Below are 20,769 nucleotides of genomic sequence, written 5' to 3' on the forward strand. Positions count from 1 at the left end.
TACAGTATCCCCAATAAATAATTAAAAGTATACAGCACCCCTCATATAATCAGATGACACTTCACTTCTTAAGGGCTGATTTGGCCCAGGCACAGCTTGTAGGGTTGTGGAAGGCTTGAGGGGGGAGGCTACTCCCTGGCTGGGACAAGGCTGAGGCCTAAACTGAGGTAGATCAAAGGGGGGAATACCAATGCCCTGGCTTTCCTTCTCCACACAACCTCTCTAGGTTAGTCCCAGTTCACCCCAGGCACAGTCAGGTGGGTTTCAGCACCTCCCTAGCCCCTTAGAGCAGTCTCTCAGGTCTCCACAGGGCCTTAGGCGCCCTCTACTCCACTTACTGCCCTTTTTCTGATGTTCCGACGCCGCTGGAGTCGTGTCGACGCCATGAGGCGGTTCCGGTTCGGTCTCGGCGGCCTCGGCACAATGTCAGTTCTTTGACGACGCCGGTAGGCGGTTCCGGTCCGATGTCGGCGGCCTCGGTTCGATCTCTACCTCCGATTCGACGACGTCGGGCAGTCTCTTCACGATGTCGACTTCGGGCGGCTCCGGTCCGATGGCGCTCTCGACTCCGATGACGTCGGCCGGCCTGGCCTCGATGTCGACTTCCGGCGACTCCGGGGTGCGATCCTCACCCCCGACCTCCGGTGCTCCTCCTCTCAGGTTCCGGGCGACTCCGGAGTGCGATCCTCACTCCCGACCTCCGGTTCACCTCTACCTCGGTCTCCGACGACTCCGGAGGGCGGACTTCACTCCTCCGATGACGCCGCTCGCTCGACCTCGGTTCACTTCCTCCTCGACCTCTGGTATTCCTCTCGACCCCCGTCGGCGCCCTCTCACGACCTCAGGCGGCTCCGGGTACGACGTCTGCTACTTCAGTCAGCGCCGCTTCTCCACCTCGGGCTCCAGGTCTTCAGGCTACTCGACGCCGGACTCCAGGGAAACCAGTTCTCAGGTCAGAATCTTGCTGTTTTCTTGGTTCTAAGGCCTGTTCCTGCTGTCCAGGTCCTTAGGATGGTTTTCTTCTGTCTTCTTCCCACACAGGGCTATAGGCTGGGATCCATCAGTAGGGACAAGTATCAAGGGTGGGTTTATGGACCCCAACTCCAGGCACAAGTTTCCACCCCTGCTGCTTCACTCCTTCCTCCTTCACTGTTGTGCTCCTCTCTCTTCACCAGTCAGGTGCCAACTGCCAGCTCCAACTGCCAACTGCCTCTCTTGTCCTCCCAACATTCTAAACCGCCTCCAACGGTCACAGGGTTCTGGAAGCTCCTGGAATGTTCTGGAAGGTGCTGGTAGGTTCCAGTGGATGCTGGTGATGTCACAGGTGGCCACCATTTTGTGCTCCAGGCCCTCAGACAGAAGTTTCAGGGGTAGCTAAAATGGCTCCCTGAATCTGTAGCAACACGAAAAAGTCTGGTGGTTCCCAAAAAGGAAAAATTCAAACAGGGTTTGAGGCAAAAGTGGGACAAAATAAATAATGATGAGGAGGGACCACCCAAAGGGCTGACAGGTCTAACACGCGTCCCCCCCAGCTGAAAGTGGGGAGAGCTACCCAACCCCTTGGGAGTTCTCATCACTAAGGCGGAAGTACCTTGAGAGACCGTCTGCATTGGCGTGGTCCACTCCAGGCCGATGTTCCACCTGAAAGTCCATCCCCTGTAGGGAAATAGACCACCTCAACAACTTGGGATTCTCCCCCTTCATTTGCATCAGCCAACGAAGGGGTCTGTGGTCGGTCTGAACGAGGAAGTGCGATCCAAACAGGTATGGCCGCAACTTCTTCAGAGCCCATACCACTGCAAAGGCTTCGCGCTCTATTGCACTCCACTTCTGTTCCCTGGGAAGTAGTCTCCGGGATAGGAAGACCACGGGTTGATCCAGACCCTCTTCGTTGAGTTGCGATAACACTGCCCCAATGCCATGTTCTGATGCATCTGTCTGGACAATGAACTTCTTGGAAAAGTCTGGGGCCCTTAAGACCGGGGCCTCGCACATGGCTTTCTTCAATCTCTCAAAGGCTTGCTGACAGGCCTCCGTCCAGACTACCCGTCGAGGTTGTTTCTTGGACGTGAGCTCCGTGAGGGGGGTTACGATGGTACCGTACCCCTTCACGAAGCGGCGATAGTATCCCGTGAGGCCCAAAAATGCTCGGACCTCAGTCTGTGTCTTGGGGGGTTCCCAGGCCATGATGGCCTCGATCTTCGCCTGGAGGGGTTGCACCGTTCCCCTACCCACCAAGTGTCCAAGGTACACTACCGACCCCTGCCCGATCTGGCACTTGCTGGCCTTGATCGTCAATCCAGCTTGTCTCAGGGCCTGGAGTACAGCTTGCAGGTGACGCAAGTGATCCTCCCAGCTGTTACTGAAGACGGCTATGTCATCCAGATAAGCAGCAGAGAAACTCTCCATTCCGGTGAGGATCTGGTTTACCAGGCGCTGAAACGTGGCAGGTGCGTTCTTGAGCCCAAAGGGCATCACACAGAACTGGTAGTGGCCATTGGGCGTGGAGAAGGCTGACCTTTCCCTTGCTCCATCAGTCAACGAGATCTGCCAGTACCCTGAAGTAAGGTCAAAGGTACTTAGATATTGGGCAGCTCCCAGCCGGTCAATCAATTCATCCGCCCTAGGGATCGGATGTGCATCAGTCTTTGTCACTGAATTCAGTCCCCGGTAGTCCACACAGAACCTCAGTTCTGGTTGGGCACCCGGTGGTGCAGCTTTCGGTACTAACACCACCGGACTAGACCAGGGGCTGCTAGAAGGTTCAATCACTCCTAGCTCCAGCATCTTAGTGACTTCACTATGAATGCTGGCCTTCACCTTGTCTGACATCCGGTAGATCTTGGACTTCACAGGTGGGCTGTCCCCTGTGTCCACGTCATGGACGCACAGGTGAGTCCTACCCGGGACAAGGGAGAACAACGAAGAGTACTGCCCCAGGACCTGGCGACAGTCCTCCCGCTGTTCAGGAGTTAGAGATGGGGAGAGAATCACTCCCTCCACCGACCCATCCTTTTCTTGAGACGCAAACAGATCAGGGAGAGGCTCGCTTTCCACGTCCTCTCCTCCGTCAGTCACCATCATCAAGATGACTTCGGGCCTCTCGTGGTGGGGTTTGTGGCGGTTGGCATGCAGCACCCGCAGGGGCTGACGAGGGGTCTTCAGGTCCACCAAGTAGGTAGCCTTACCCTTCTTCTCCAACACCTCAAAGGGTCCTGACCAGCGATCCTGGAGGGCACTAAGCTCTCCGGGTTCGATCACCCACACCTTCTGGCCAGGCTCCAACTCCACCGGGTGAGCGTTGTGGTCATACCACGCCTTCATTACTGCTTGGCTGGCTTCCAAGTTGTCAGAAGCTTGCTTCCACAACTTAGCCATTTGGCTCCGGAAGGCCAGCATGTAGCTCACCACATCCTGGGGGAGCTTTCTGGGAGTTCTTTCCCATCCGTCTCTCACCAGGTTAAGAGGTCCACGTACAGGGTGCCCATACAGAAGCTCGAAGGGGCTGAAGCCCACTCCCTTCTGTGGCACTTCCCTGTAAGAAAAAAGTAAACAGGGTAGGAGGACGTCCCATTTCCTCCGCAGGCTTTCAGGCAGACTTCTGATCATGCCTTTCAAGGTTTTGTTAAACCTCTCCACCAGACCATTGGTCTGGGGGTGGTAAGGAGTGGTGAACCGGTAGGTCACTCCACACTCCTTCCACATTGCCCGCATATACGCTGACATGAAGTTGGTCCCCCTGTCGGACACAACTTCCTTGGGAAAACCCACTCGGGTAAAGATTCCCATCAGGGCCCTAGCCACAACAGGTGCTGTTATGGTCCTCAGAGGTATTGCCTCTGGGTACCGTGTGGCATGATCCACCAGGACTAGGATAAACCTGTGACCAGCTGATGTTGGTGGATCTAACGGACCCACAATGTCGATGCCCACCCTTTCAAAGGGGGTGCTAACGACAGGAAGTGGTTCCAGGGGAGCCTTCAGCTTCACCCCTGTTTTCCCACTGGCTTGGCAAGACACACATGTCCGGCAGTAGGTATCGGACGACACTTTCATCTGAGGCCAATAAAAGTGGGGGACAAGACGGGCGAAGGTCTTGTCTTGCCCCAGGTGTCCTGCCAAGGGGATCTCGTGAGCCAACTCTAAAAGGAAGGCTCGATAACGTTGAGGAACTACCAAGGCTCGTGACGATCCATGTAGGGGTGCCTTGGGTTCACTGTAGAGGAGGCCATCCTCCCAGTAAACACTGTAGTTCCCTTCAACGTTCCCTGCTGCCTGGGCTTCGGCCTGTCGCCTCAGCCCCTCAAGGGTAGGGCACTCCCTCTGGCCCTGGCAGAATTCCTCCCTGGACGGGCCTCCCTCCACGTGCCACTCGGCCGGGATGGGTAGGTCCTCCAGGTTGGTAACGTCCCCCTCCGCAGACTCCTGGTCCACCACCTCCGGTGGCCTATCCGTCCTACGGGGTGGAGACGCCGAGGCAGGCTCCTCCTGTCCTCGGTTCTTCCCTTGACTGGCAGCTGGCTGGGCCTTTGTTCCAGGCTCCAGCCGAAATGAACTCCCTCTTCGGGTAGTCGCGGACCTTGTGCTAACACAGGCCCAGTCAGGTGTACCCAGCATCTCGGTATGAGTCCGGTATTCCACCTCCTTCCAAGCGTTGTGCTCCATGTCATTGCCCAGCAGACAATCGACTGGCACGGCAGGGCTTACGGCAACTCGAAGTGAACCTGCAACCCCCCCCCCATTCAAAGGGAACCTCGGCCACTGGATAGTGACCTGTTCTGCCGTCAGCCATCGCGGCTGGGTGGAGTACATCGGGAATTACCTGCTCTGGAGACACCAGCTGGCTACGCACCATAGTCATACTGGCTCCTGTGTCTCTCAGAGCCTCCCCTCTTTGGCCGTTGATGGTGATCCACTGCCCATACTTTGCGGTATTTGCGGGCACCTGGATCTTAGGAACCATCTCCCGTTCTCCCAGGGACACTAAAGTGACACCCGCCCACTCCCTTCCCTTAGTTAAGGGCATCTCCTCCCCGAGCACTACACTAGCTACTCCGGGGGGCTTTCCTCCAGTGGGAGGGGGTGATCGTTTCTGACACTTCGGATCTCCTTTATAGTGTCCAACGCCACCGCACTCGTAGCAATGGACAACCCTTGGCTGCTGACTCTGGCCAGGATTAGGGTTTCTGGGTGGGTTAGCCTTAGAGGTGAATCCTGTTCCCTTCCCTTGGAAGTTATTTTGGGGGCCTTTGGAGAACTCCTTTTTCTTTTCCCCTCCTTCTTTCTTCTGGGGGGCGCCCTGTCCGGCCTTTTGAGTATCCCCTCCAGTCCCCCTTGTGGACACCCGGGTACTAGCCCAAATGTCCGCCTCCTCAGCAAGCTTCCGGGGGCTGGTCAGCTTGCTATCCACCAGGTGTTGCCGCAGTTCAGGGAAACATTTCTCGAGTAGGTGTTCCTTCAGTACTAGGTCAAACAGCTCCTCGTAGTTCCTTACTTCACTGCCCTGAATCCAACCTTCCAGTGCCTTCTTTGCATAGTCCAGGAAGTCCACCCAATTCTGTGTGCCCAGCTTGTGACTACCCCTGAACTTCTGTCTGTACTTTTCAGGTGTTAGTCCAAACTTTCTGATGAGCGCCAGTTTCATGGTGGGGTAATGGGTCTGCTCATCCTCTTCGAGGGCCAATAAAGCATCCCTACCAGCTGGAGGCATGTACTTATACAATCCCCCTCCCCAGTACTTCACTGGAACCCCATGGGCCCTCAACGAGACCTCATAGGCTGCTAGCCACTTGGCGATGTCGTCACCCGCCCCATAGCTAGCTACTATGTCCTTTGGCAGGTAAGGTTTGGATTCCCTGGTGACCTCTTGGTTTTGGCTGCCACCATTAGGAACAGGTTGTGCCCCTATTCTTAGGATCTGAAGCTCTATCTCTTTCAGTCTTATCTCATGAGCCATCCTCTCTTTCTCCGTCTCATGAGCCAACCTCTGTTCCTCCTTCTCCTTCTCCAGCTTTGCTAAATCCCATGTGAGCTGTCTTTTCTCTCTCCGATCTGCTAACTCCACGCTGGATAAGCCCCCGCTAGAGACAGTGCTGCCCTTCCTAGAAAGTGTCCTGGGCCCTGCTGACAGGTTCCCCACCTCAGGTTGGTACATCTCAGCCCCCTCGGGGTTAGGCTCTCCATCCCTGTCTTCCTCCTCAGCCTTGCTTTCTCGGCGTGCCTCCCCCCAAGCCCTTAAGCTGGTTTGGAGTGCACCCTTCTTTGCTCCTGGGGGACAGTAAACCCCCTCCCGCTGGCAAAACTCCCTGAGTTGGGCCACAGTGTACGTTTCTAAATCTTCCAGTACAAACTCCATCTTGCCCACTCAGGTTAGAGGACAGGTTTTGTGCAGTAACAATGCAGGGGGGTACCTTTAGTAATACCTCCTCCCACCACCAGAGTAAATTTGGAAAAAACAAAAACCCACAATTAGGAAGGCCGCTGTGAGAAAACTCCCGGTGTAGGCCTATGGACTACCCACAGTTATTGTTGAGTATATGTAGGCACAGCTCTATCCCACCACTGAACACCAATTTATGTTGGAAACAGCCCACTCCCACTCCGCAGGGTGGTGGTGGACTCCCCGAACACACTGTGGTAGCTTGGCTCGAGTGGTCAGGAAACAGGCACAGTGCTAAGCATACAATATACCCATACAATAACCATGCGTGCATCCGTTCCAAAAACGACTCTACACCGTAAAAATTATGAAAATATTCTTTCTTTATCTTTTTCTCTTAGTTGCTGATTGGAAAAATAAATAGGTCAATCACAATATACAAGTTTCAATTAGTGCAGGTCAAATAAATATTGGCTGTTTGATGGAATAAATAGGGGTGATCATAAATAACAGGGCATAAATACAAGTGCAATATATACAGACAATTAAATACTTTGAGGCAATAAATACTGTACCAATAAATATTGTACACCAACAAGTCCTGTGGACCTATAAATATAGTGCAGCAATAAATAGGTAAAAACTCAATAAATACAGTATCCCCAATAAATAATTAAAAGTATACAGCACCCCTCATATAATCAGATGACACTTCACTTCTTAAGGGCTGATTTGGCCCAGGCACAGCTTGTAGGGTTGTGGAAGGCTTGAGGGGGGAGGCTACTCCCTGGCTGGGACAAGGCTGAGGCCTAAACTGAGGTAGATCAAAGGGGGGAATACCAATGCCCTGGCTTTCCTTCTCCACACAACCTCTCTAGGTTAGTCCCAGTTCACCCCAGGCACAGTCAGGTGGGTTTCAGCACCTCCCTAGCCCCTTAGAGCAGTCTCTCAGGTCTCCACAGGGCCTTAGGCGCCCTCTACTCCACTTACTGCCCTTTTTCTGATGTTCCGACGCCGCTGGAGTCGTGTCGACGCCGTGAGGCGGTTCCGGTTCGGTCTCGGCGGCCTCGGCACAATGTCAGTTCTTTGACGACGCCGGTAGGCGGTTCCGGTCCGATGTCGGCGGCCTCGGTTCGATCTCTACCTCCGATTCGACGACGTCGGGCAGTCTCTTCACGATGTCGACTTCGGGCGGCTCCGGTCCGATGGCGCTCTCGACTCCGATGACGTCGGCCGGCCTGGCCTCGATGTCGACTTCCGGCGACTCCGGGGTGCGATCCTCACCCCCGACCTCCGGTGCTCCTCCTCTCAGGTTCCGGGCGACTCCGGAGTGCGATCCTCACTCCCGACCTCCGGTTCACCTCTACCTCGGTCTCCGACGACTCCGGAGGGCGGACTTCACTCCTCCGATGACGCCGCTCGCTCGACCTCGGTTCACTTCCTCCTCGACCTCTGGTATTCCTCTCGACCCCCGTCGGCGCCCTCTCACGACCTCAGGCGGCTCCGGGTACGACGTCTGCTACTTCAGTCAGCGCCGCTTCTCCACCTCGGGCTCCAGGTCTTCAGGCTACTCGACGCCGGACTCCAGGGAAACCAGTTCTCAGGTCAGAATCTTGCTGTTTTCTTGGTTCTAAGGCCTGTTCCTGCTGTCCAGGTCCTTAGGATGGTTTTCTTCTGTCTTCTTCCCACACAGGGCTATAGGCTGGGATCCATCAGTAGGGACAAGTATCAAGGGTGGGTTTATGGACCCCAACTCCAGGCACAAGTTTCCACCCCTGCTGCTTCACTCCTTCCTCCTTCACTGTTGTGCTCCTCTCTCTTCACCAGTCAGGTGCCAACTGCCAGCTCCAACTGCCAACTGCCTCTCTTGTCCTCCCAACATTCTAAACCGCCTCCAACGGTCACAGGGTTCTGGAAGCTCCTGGAATGTTCTGGAAGGTGCTGGTAGGTTCCAGTGGATGCTGGTGATGTCACAGGTGGCCACCATTTTGTGCTCCAGGCCCTCAGACAGAAGTTTCAGGGGTAGCTAAAATGGCTCCCTGAATCTGTAGCAACACGAAAAAGTCTGGTGGTTCCCAAAAAGGAAAAATTCAAACAGGGTTTGAGGCAAAAGTGGGACAAAATAAATAATGATGAGGAGGGACCACCCAAAGGGCTGACAGGTCTAACACTCCCCCAGTCAAGAGATCTGGGCTTGATTCCGGTCCAGGGAAGACATGGCTTGGCAGTTCGGGCTGGACTGTTCCCATGAGGCACAGGGTCAAGACTGATTTGCATATGGTCATGTCTAAACTGGGGTGGTGTAGTGGGCAAAAGAATGATGGATTTAACCCAGATCTCTTGACTGGGGGAGAATGTCTGCATCGTCAGCATTCCGTCCATCATTTGTTTGTTGTAACGTTTATTTAGAGTTTGGCAGATGAGGGCATCCACCTAAAAAGTGATTAATGTCCCAGCGCCCAAAGGATATAGGGGCATATTATCAAGAAACGGCGTTAAAATTATCGCCGCTTTAGCGACAGAAAACTGCAGCTAAAGCGGCGATAATGGGCTTGATAATATGCCTTTGAGAATTCCAATAGAAGCCCATGTTCTAGTGTCAACTTGGGCTTCAATTGGAATTCTCAAGGGCATATTTTCAAGCCCATTATCGCCGCTTTAGCGGCAGTTTTCTGATGCTAAAGCAGCGATAATTTTAACGCCGTGCTTGATAATATGCCCCATAGTTAGCTGTTACATTTTAAACAGAATTTGTGGCAGATATCCCACAGACATCAAGTTCTAGATAACATCCACGGTGTTCACATGTATCACCACAAAAGCCACATGTTGTCCTGTGGAAGATTTTATGTGAAATTAATTTTGAATTAAAGAGTACATTTTTGTGCAGTAAATGATGGATTTTGACCCTTTTGACATCTTTCCTTCGCAAATTACGTAAGTAGTTTCTCTAATTGAGTTTAGGTTGATGGAACGCCTTTGCTGCTGGATGAATGTAAGAAATGGCAAAGTAAAAAAGTTTTTCACGAATTCTAAGATCTACTTTTTAAGGGATCATTTAACGTGCTATCAATTGAAGAAACGATTAAAGATACATTGTAAAAGATGTTTCAAGTCCAAAACAGAAAGTGGCATTTTTCTTAATAGGACATCTATTTGACTGGGCTAAGGCCAGCCTTGTGATATATTTGCCAACCACCAGGCTAATTCTTCAAATTCTATTTTTAGTGACTGCCTCCTGTTAAAAAGTAGTTTTTCAGGGGTTTGCTTCCTAAAGAATCTACAACTAACACAATTTTCATACACTCATTACGATACTATTGAAGATAGCATTTAAAAAAATAATAATCTTGAGGTAGTGGTAGCCAAATGTTTGTGTTTTGGCCCACTCCTACTGATTATCCAGTACCCTGTAATATTGTAACATTTCCTTCCTGACATATGGCGAAAGAAAAGTGAGTATATGTGACTCTAAAAGAGTAAAGATTTTCCAGAGCTGCCTCGGCTACACAAACACTTTTTTTCATTTATAACAGACTCCTTCTTTCACCGATTTCTTTACATAAAATGCATCCTGAAATTCCTGACACTGGTCTTGTTCACTTATGCACGCTGATTTAAAAACGTATTATTTACATGTCCTCAGGTTCTACATCTTTGGACTCAAGTTTGGACGCAAATCAACTCAAGTTTTTCATGGCAAAGTTCCTCAACCCCTGGTAATATTTTTCTGGGCAGCCTCTCCACTGGATGGGATATACGGACAGCACAATTGCCTATTATCAATTTGTTGTTAGCAGCGGCGTTCCAACAGATAACAAACAATTGGAAAGATGCTTCCAAACTCTCATACTTAGCTTGGTGGTTTTCTGTTTGTCACAACCACAGACTAGACACAACCTTTGTATTTCCTATGACTCTTTCCAAAAAACGACTACAATTATGGTCTCCCATCACACAATTTTTGGATGATTGTGCTAAAAAATCATTTGCACCTGTTCCACGTATACAGGAAGTTGTTCAGCCTCCTCGAATTTCATTACAATGTGTTTTTTTCATCACTTGATGTTTTACCCAGCTATACTCGTTTTACTTTCATGTTTTATATTGTTTAAGCCTTGCTTTCTTAATTTTTAATTGTAGCCATCAGTATAAGTTTATGTGTTACGTCCAGCCCTTAAATTGTCATTGATTCTCTTTTAATTGCAATTTTTGATGTTATAATATGTGACACATTGTTGTTATTCCTCTTACTATATTCAATAAACTCATCTTTTGAAACTTAAGAAAGAGTAAAGGCTTGATTGCAGACCACACCATGTGTATGTTTTGCTTGGCATTATGTTTTCCTTTGCAGTGAATAAGAGGCTCTTTTGCTGAGATTAAACAAGTAAGGATGTAGACCGTATAGAACACGTGGATCCAGGAAAATGCTAATTATAGTTGTCACAACCTCATTACATCTCCTCTAAGAGAGTGTTATAGTTATAGTGTAGAAAGCAGAAGCTAATAAAAACCTATACACTTTTCTACTCATCACAGCTCAGAATTAGGAGTGAAATGACTGAGTGAGAAAACCAAACAGAGCAGATGCAGACTTTATTTTTACACTGCTACTGACACAGTGAGATATCAAAATATACCTGTCTTCCAAAGTTACCTATCAACAAAACTCATCTGCAACGGCATGTTTAAAAAGAGTTAAAAATGGAAGGGGATCATTGTCGATACATTGGCCATACATCCCACAGCAGTATTGCTTCAGAGGTTCCAGCCACTGTTGAACTAGCTGAAGTCTGGTGGATTTTACTTATCCACAGGTATCATACATTACACAGTCTACATGTTTCAGCTCTGTTTGCTTCACTGGCAACCTGTCCCAGGATGATAGGTAACACAGACGGGCAGGCACAGCATTAATACAAATATAAAATATTGCGTTAAAAAATCATTTCCAATTTTATGACATGCATGCCAAGAAGATAAAATAAATTCTATGAAATTTGCCAGTTATGTATAGTACGATTTCATAGGTACTGACCGTTATACTGTTGCAGTACCGACAAAGTGGAGGCTTTAACCAGTGGATCACTCAAGAGAAAGGTTGCATACACTTCTACGCCATACTGCTACACATTGAAGTACTTACCTATTTGGTCTCAGAGGCTATCTGACTCAGAGTGACATCTTCATGCCCCCACTTCCTTGCCAGTTGCAGCTGGGTTCACGATCTGAAGAGCAGCCAAGCCAGTTTTGATCTCTTTATATAGGAAATTCCATCTTCCGTAGCAAATCTACCAGTTTTTGGAATCGTGTCACTCTGTTCTGGGACACAGCCTGTTAACCAAGCATCAGACTGTGTTCCTATCCCTAACTATGACTTTATTACCGTGTTTAATCGCCAATGTTTGCAAGTTTTCTACCGTCACATATGCAATCTGCAGGTGTAAAAGTTCAAATATGCCCCACTTTGCCCAATTTGCATACACAAACATTCTTGTGACTTGATCACTTCTGAAAATATTGTAAGATGTTTAGGGGCTACAAGCAAACCAGTAAAATAAAACATGGTCATAAGGATAAACTTCATTTTTTAATTACACTATTCAGGACAAAAATGATTCCTAAAAAATATCTCAACACATAAACTGTAGCAGAGTTCCTGTTAGGGGTTCTTCTCTGAAGGTCATAGAAATTCCTTCAGAAATTGGTGAAAACAACATGTTTGTAATACATATGAAACGTTGCATGGAGACAATTGTTTTCTGTTTGGATGTACAATGAAGGACACTTTCACTGGCAACCAATATGAAGAAATAGGCTGTGCAAAACCAACCCCATGTTGCAGAACTTATGCGAATAATGTCACCGGAATGGACATCTGCAGTTTTTTAACTCTAACATTATTTGCAAAACGTCTCTCAATTGAACATCAAGCAAGCAAGCATTGGTTCACTGTCTTAAATTGTGCATTATCTTACCATATTCAGAAACGTTTGACTGGAATTTTGGCGCTGGGCTGTCTCTTCTCGAAAGGCTTAAACTCATATGATGTTGGACTTCATCTGTTTGTGAGACACAAAAACAACAGAATATTAAGGGATTTCCGAATAATAAACATGTTTGAATTCAATAAAAAAAATACTTCAGAAACGTCTCTCTTTTATGATGTCACATGGACTCTATTGCTTTTCCCATTTCGTTTTGTTAGGAAAGCTGCAAAAAAGCTGTGTCTACTTCACTGTTACAATTATGATGTCAGAATGCTGTCAAGATACACATATATTTTCTTTTTTATATTTGTATAATATTACTTCCTATAATTTGGCATTACTCTCTCTCATCTCCACTGACCAGCTATAAAGAACCAGATGTGGAGAGTCACGGTAATGGAAACTAAGGGAAGGAAACCAATTAAAAAAAGAAACGTGACAAAGACAATAGATCTGTTTTTTCTTCGAGGAGGTATTTCTTAATAGTTGACAATAATCCTATGTGTGTTGTATTCAGCTCTCCAAAAGTGATACAACATCTTGACCTATAATATTGAAGCTGTGAGTAATACCACTTTGATGAGCAGACTGCATAAATAGAGTTAAGCTATACCCTTAAAGAAGGTATTCATTTAAAGGAATCAGAAGAAGATGTGTGCATTTTAGGTAGTGAACATCAAAGACTTAAGAAGCACAATATTGCATAGTAAATTCTTCTGAGAAAGACTTTTCATTCCAACTTTAAGAATTTCTATCTGCAAGTATGACTTTACTTTGTGAACTACAAATCTGTACACCGTATAGGTTATCATCACAGCAAAGCAAAACATATGAGCATTCAAAGCTGATTGATAAATTGATATCACTGTGTCTTATTGAAAGACTAAGGCATTCTTAAACAACAAAAAAACAATAACTCAGCAATTAATGCATTATCTGTGGGCAACATAAACTTATCAGCGAAAATACACTGGATCTCAAGCTAAATGTTATATCTGCAGTTCTAAGGACATGCCTGTTTGATAGAACCATCACAAGTACCTAATGGCAACACAAGATGTGGCAAACTGGTCATCCTCAAAATGCCATGAACTTGATGAACTGCCAATCAAAGCAATGGAAAAGCATGAAAACAAATGGTACAGTGCACTGGGTGTGCCCAGGGTCTGAATATCAAATGCCACTAGTGGGCCTGCAGCACTGATTGTGCCACCCACATGAGTAGCACAGTAAAAGTATCTCAGATCTGCCACTGTAGTGTCTGCATGCACATATTTAAACTGCCATGCCCACCTGGCAATTGCATCCACTTGCCAGGCCTAGTCTTCCCATTTCTTACATTTAAGGCACCCCTCAGGTAGGCCCAAGGGCAGGGTACAGTGTATGTGAAAGGTAGAGTATGTACTGTTGTGTGTCACATGTCCTGATGGCGAAATCCTGCCAAAAATCTGTCCCATAGGCCAACATGGAAGTTTCCTTGTAACATCGTACAAGTATAACTTTCCATTGGGACAATATAGCGAAACCAAGTTTAGGCTCTCTGAACTCAGAAATTAATACCGCATCTTTTTAGAAAGATGGTTTTTAAATTGTGTGTTTGAAAATGCCACTTTTAGAAAGTATAACTGCAACAAATAATGGACGGAATGCTGAATGATTCAAACATTCTCACCCAGTCAAGAGATCTAGGTTAAATCCATTGTTCTTTTGCCCACTACTCCACCCCAGTTTGGACCCAGCCATATGCAAATTAGTCATGACCCTGTGCCTCATGAGAACAGTCCAGACCGAACTGCCAAGCCAGGTCCTCCCTGGACCAGAAACAAGCATACTGGGACCGGTTTTGGGGTATGTCACCCTTCATCAGCCAGGCTAGCTTGAATGTAGTGGCACAGTAATCAAGGGACCCACGTCTGGGCATACCCATCCCACTTAGGGTGACACGTGTAACTACAACAAATGATGGGTGGAATGCTGAATAATTCAAACATTCTCCCTCAGTCACGAGATCTTGGTTAAATCCATCATTCTTTTGCTTACTATGCCACCCCAGTTTGGACCCAGCCATATGCAAATCAGTCTTGAGCCTGTGCCTTATGGGAACGGTTCAGACCGAACTGCCAAGCCAGGTCCTCCCTGGACCGGAAACAAGCATCCTGGGACCAGTTTTGGGGTATGTCACCCTTCATCAACCAGGCTAGCTTGAATCAAGTGCACAGTGACCAGTGCCCAGCCGGCACTGCAGCTCTGATAACCAATGAGAGTGACCTCACAAACTCTCCAGCATTACATTGTATCACCGGAACCAATGTCTCACCACCGATGCTGCCTAACTTCCCCTGTTCTGGATTCAACACCTTGCCTCCTCACTTACTCCACACCTTGCCTCCCTGTGGCAACAGGGAACCGGCCTCGCCCTGGGACAGACGCTTCACCTCCATGACACCATGCATCATCTGCTGACTTCATTTCCAAGGTACTGTTGTTTGGGCGTTCGTATGACTTTGTGCCTGGCCCGCGCACCTCGCGGTCAGCGCCGTCCTTTGGATTTATGCCTGTCACGACGTTGTAATAGCTCCAGGTGGAGCTATTTGTTTCTACAAATGCTATTTTTGAAGTAACTGTTCTAAAAGGCATAATTGTGATATATTTATGTTGGAATTTTGTTTGGTTTAGATAAACATACTTTTTTTTCTAAACTGGTGTGGTGTCCATTTGTGGTGCTTTCACTGTGCATGTATACCTAGTACATAGTGCATGTGAAGGTCTGTCTTGATCTTGCCTTAGTTTAGGATTCATACTTGAATCTTCATACTAATTTAAGTAGGATTTTAACCTAATGCCTTTTTCTTTTCCAAATGTATTGGGAGAACGATTCATCAACAACAAACTTTAGTTTCATAATATTTGCTGAGCTGCAGTTCAGTTTCCCCTCTAGAAATGATACACTGCGTGGCTAGAGCCCTGTGTAACCTTTAAGAAAGGTTGATTTCTCCTTAAAAGGGTTGTAACCATGGACATAATACACATCCCCTAACCTCTCCAAAAACTGGAATGTGCAAGAGGGAACAGGCAGCAGAACAGTAGTTCTGGCTCCCACTTTAAGAGGCATATTTACTAGAGAAGTAGGGGAGCATGGTGTTAGCCTCCTTGGCTTAACGCCACGCTCTGCCACTCTGATACACAGGGCTACATCATATTTACAACAATATGGTGCAGCCCTGCATTTTCCCCTATGCTGGCGTTAAATTTAGCAGCCTAGTGCTAGTGTGGGCACCCTTGCACCATAGTGCAAGGGTGTCCGGGCTGAGAGGAAGATTGTTTATGTGGAGGAAGGTGTCCCTTCCCGCACATAAACAATCTTTAAATGGCGTTTTGAATCTTCTATGTTTTAAGTTGCTAAACGTCATTTTGCTTATTGATTGTTTATGAGCATGAAGGCCTTTTGCTGTTTGTATGTGTACTGCACAACACAGCACACATGGACACAGCAAATACGAGGAGAAATTAAACATTACTCCTCGTTGCGTCTGTTTTAAACCAGGTTTTCCCTGGTCTTAGTTTTGGCGCTGCCCCATATTTACGCTGCCCTCGTAAATATGGGGCAGTGTCAAAATCAATAGGTGTTGCGATTGAACATCCTCTATAACACCCATTGCCGACCCCGTTTCACGCTGAGTATATAGCATGAAACAGGGCCTTACTTACAAGGCAGCGTTAAGCCACGTTAAGTAGCTTAATGCGGCAATGTAAAAAATGCCGAGCACATATCGCCACAGGAACGTCACTAAAAGTAACATTTCTGTGGTGACTGGAGTTTGAAAATATGCCCCTAAGTGTCTGTGTGAAGACCCCTTAGGCTGAATATGGAGGGGTGATCAGAGGGCCCTGAAACTGGAGTTAATTAGATGGTATGTCGCAAATTCCTGACTTGTAAAATGAAAATTCAAGACAAATGTAAGCAGGATCTCTACAACTGGTACTCAATATGTAAATCCAGTTGTGCCAATAGCAGACAACAAATGTATCCTGTGCATGGGCTGTACCACATGCAAGATAGGACATGCTGCCTGGCCAATGTCCTACATCACCATGCGAGCCAGCTCATCGCACAGTGCACAAAGCGGAAGTCTAATAGGTCTTCCACTAGAATCCAAGTGTATTGGGCATAGCAAGTCCTCTGCAAAGAGCATTTTGGCAGGCCACAATGTCCGCTTTTAGCAATATAGAGACATCAGAGCAGCAGGTGTGAAAATCACAATTGTATTCAGTGCTAGAACACTCAGTTATAGATTCATAAATGATAACCTAAGCAAGCGGTCTCCTGTAAATATATGTATTTGCAAACTAGTTTAATATAAGCAAGCTGGAAAAATAAATGTGTGTGTACAAGCGAGAAAAATATGTGAATGGTGAGCTATGGCTCTTGAACGGATATTTTTTTAATTCAAGGATAGATTTCAGTCTTGTGGATACCCATTTTTCCCATTAAGTAAAAAGTAGAAACAAATGCTTACACAGGCATGCAAGGACACTAGGGGCCCTAGGGCCCTAGTTGAAGCAGTGAAAAGAGACCTCCTTCCTATCTTTTGGGTGCAAAAATAACTAGCTGATGTCCCTTTGATACCTGTCACGCCGGGTCCCCAGTGTCACTGCGCCTGCTGCATTAATGAAAGCTACGCCCCTGTGTCTATTACCACCTCATTCAGAGCACTGACAGCACAACGTAAGTTCAGAATGTAGCCATTAACGTCTGTGGGACTCTGAATGCAGGCCTGTCAAAGTACCGCCGAGCTCGCGCATTTCAGTGTGCACTGAGGGAATACATCAGCATACTGATGCAGGTGGAAATAATCATAAACACATACACACGCGCACACACAAAGTGTACCAAAGCAGGAACAGCTCGTCTCTGACAGGAATGCAGAGGCTAGGAAAACAAAGCACGTCTCATGAATTTATAGCGGCAAGAACAGAATGACAACATGTCGTGCATGTGAAGGCTGTTACGGTGCTTCTATTCAACAAGAAAGATACCCTTGTGTCACTGAAGGATGTTCCTCAGCCATGCAATCACAGGCTAGCTGCGGAAAAAGGTAGAGAATTAAGAATGGAGGGCCTCATTTGTGAGTTTTTGTCTCAGGAAAGCACGGCAAGTCACTTTGCTGCGTTGCTCTACATAAAAAAAAAAGGGCAGGAATACACCGTATCTAGGAGATATGGCACATTCCTCTCCTCTTCCACTGCGCAGGTGCAGTTATGGCTACCTTGCACAAATGTAGGCACTCTTGTACCATGGTGCAAGCGAGTCTGCATTGTAGGAATTATTGTTTTTGAGCAGTAAGGGACAACTTCCTGCACAAAAACAAAAAATGGAGTAACATGGAGAATAAGGTTATTTCTCCTCATTATGCCTCCCATGGGAGAGGTGTAGGCTTTTGATGCTGCCCAAGGTTTACTAGAATTTCTAAATTTGGGGTAGCATTAAAATCCATGGGTGTTGTGTGGGAATACCCAGGGCAACACCCATGGAATGCCTCCTTGATGAGAGGAAGGCCAGGCGGCGACTGGAGCTGCTTTGTCTTATTCCATATCTATGAGGCCATGCAAACCATGCAGGGTGGCTTTATGTCGCTTCGTAGATTTTTTTGAGACGGCTGCACTAATGGAGCATCATTCAAAGTGATTCTAAAGCAGCGAGGGATTTTTGTAAATGAGGCCTAGAGAGTCTAGCACCGTGCGTTGCTTTTAAAACCATCAGAATCACTCATGTCAGTAAATATATTACGGATAATGCATGACACTCTTCATTATGCTACTTTTCCAATATTTGATCAGGAAGCTGTGTTATCACCTCTGCTGCACAGCAATGTGTTTGCCTGTCGCCTACAAATTCTGAAGAAAAAAGAATTCCAGCATGAAAACAGAGTGTGATTCATGCTTTGCATATATCTACAAGTATAATTGCAATGTTATGTGCACTTTTGACAAGTGAGGATCTGCTAAACAAGAGTTATTACAGTTTTCTCAGCATTTAACACTGAACAGTCAACTACAACTCACTAATTATAGAATTCTGATAGCGGATCCACACTTTATTGATGTCACATATCATACCATATTCTCATACGCACACAGGGGCATATTTATGAGCTCTTTGCGTTGCCATTGCATCACTGTGTGTGACGCAACAGTGGTGCAAAGCACTAAATCAGATTTATAAGGACATGTAAAGCCACTTTCTGTGGCTATGAATGGCCTCATAGATATGGAGTATGGCAAGGCAGCGCAAATCACTACATTACCTTACACTCCACTAGGGAGGCATTCCAATGGTATTGCAGTGGGTGTTCCCATGCAACATGCATGTATTTTGATGTCTCCCTACATTTACAAGACCATGTAAACCTGGTGATGCGCCAAAACCTTGCGCCTCCCCAGGAAAGGCACACCGAGAAGAAATAACTTTATCTTCTCCCAGTTTTTTTCCTTCTTTCTATGTGTGCTGCATTGTACAGCACATATATAAAGAGAAAAAACCCTCAAGGATTGTTCTTGTGCAGGAAGGTGCCTTTTCCTGCACAAAAAGAATCCTGCATGCAACACAGGCAGCCTTGCACCATGGTGCAAGGGTGCTTGGGTTGGCACTAGGATGCTGAAATGGTGCCAGCGCAGAGGGAAAGGACAGAAATACACAGTATGCGATAGATATGGCACATTCTTTCACTTTCATGCTGACTGCGCTGCCCTGTGCCAAATCCCCATAGTATGCCCCACTGAGTGCAGCACACATATACTGAGCTGGTTCAGCTTGCTGTTAAACTATGTGTTCTTTACATATCAATATAAATGAAATCCTGAGGTAATGGTATGCATTTGCATGAGCAGAAGGCTAATTCAAACACTTCAAAGGCTAAGATGCTCTGTTTTTTCATATCCCTCTCTTCAGAAAGCAAACACCCAAATTTAGAGAAATGCAATCAATGAAGTATTGATAGAACACAGAAAGAAGCAGGAAAATATTGCTTGCGGCAGCTACACACAAATCGCAAATGGCAGCAACTTTTATTGGGAACAGAGAGGCAGGTGTTTGCGCAATAGATGTGCAAAAGGAATAATTCCAATTGGGATGCCTGGGCTTGTGCTATGGATGGCAACATTATGGACCTACTATAAAAAAGTGCATCATCTCCCCTAAGGGAATACCATGTTGATTTGTTTGTTGTATTATAGAAGAGTGTTTAATGCTTCTGTCTTGGAGGTATAGGGGAATTCCAAATGATAGTAGCAGTTGATTATACATTTCTGAGGAAGTTATGTTGGAGGATATGACATTAATTATGCAATACACGTCATGTTAATGTGACTGAATCAGTGCTATATGCCAGGTTGCATATAATTATGCTCTGTCAGACACAGAAATTCACAGCTTATGTATTTTTATTAGATGAGGCAGCACCCACAAATCAAAAACGTTGCAAGTGTCGGGAGCCAGGGGGGTGCATGTGGGCATATGCGGTCAGTACTGAAGGAGAGATGTACAGGGGTGAGATGCACCATACAATTCAATCAATAGTTAACATCTAGACTAAGCACCTGTAGTTTAGTACAGACCTCTCAAACTCTTCTCAGATAAAAGATCATCTTGGAAGTCCACAATATTTCTTGGAGTGATACCTACCACCATCCCGTAGAACCATCAGATTAAAGGTTTCAATGTGTGGAAGGCCGACACAACCTTTCACCTCTATGAGAATGGAAAAATAAATACTATTGAGATGAGTAATGATAATTCCTAATATTCAAATGCTTAATTACTTTTCATTGTATTATGTGGCATCTTATATTGAAGATGATATAGTATTGTGCTGTTGAAGGGTCACAAAATAATAATGCTACAACTTAATCATCTTGTGAAGGATACATTTAGAACTTCCACAACAACTGCTAAAGCAGTTTATTGTACCCCGTTACATGGACATAATTGTGCTATTTTGGTGGAAGATACTAATCTGCAAACTTGACCTCAAAGGAATTGATTATTTGTCATCTATATTATGACTGATAAAAGAGGATGTGCAAGTGTAGTGGCAATGTGCAGAGAGCATTAGACCAGCCACATTTTAAACTATGTCATATGGTGGAATGCAAGATGTTTACTATTCTTTGCTCTAAGCAAATATGAAAAAATTTACATGGCCAACTGACCAACAGCATAGGAACTCACAACATTAACATCCCAACATAAACCTATGACAGACAATTGATACTGTCCCTCAAGTTAACCACATATATCACAGAAGGGGCCACCGGGGTGAAATCCATTTGCCTCACATTGAACTCAGACAAGATCAATGTGGTAGCCTGCAGGGAGTACACCTCACCATGGGACTCCAC

The 20,769-nt window shown here is 46.6% G+C and overlaps 1 protein-coding gene across 1 annotated transcript in view; it reads right to left on the bottom strand.

Annotated features, from left to right (window-relative positions):
- Positions 1-20,769, bottom strand: part of LOC146802430 (protocadherin-9-like) — an 891,842-nt gene that overhangs the window by 430,796 nt on the left and 440,277 nt on the right. Inside the window, exon 3 of the mRNA XM_085623755.1 lies at positions 12,361-12,444. Coding sequence (XP_085479881.1) covers positions 12,361-12,444 — 84 coding nt within the window. The remainder of the gene's footprint in view (positions 1-12,360; positions 12,445-20,769) is intronic.

This window comes from Triturus cristatus, chromosome 8 (assembly GCF_964204655.1).
Source record: "Triturus cristatus chromosome 8, aTriCri1.1, whole genome shotgun sequence".
Taxonomy (NCBI): Eukaryota; Metazoa; Chordata; class Amphibia; order Caudata; family Salamandridae; genus Triturus; species Triturus cristatus.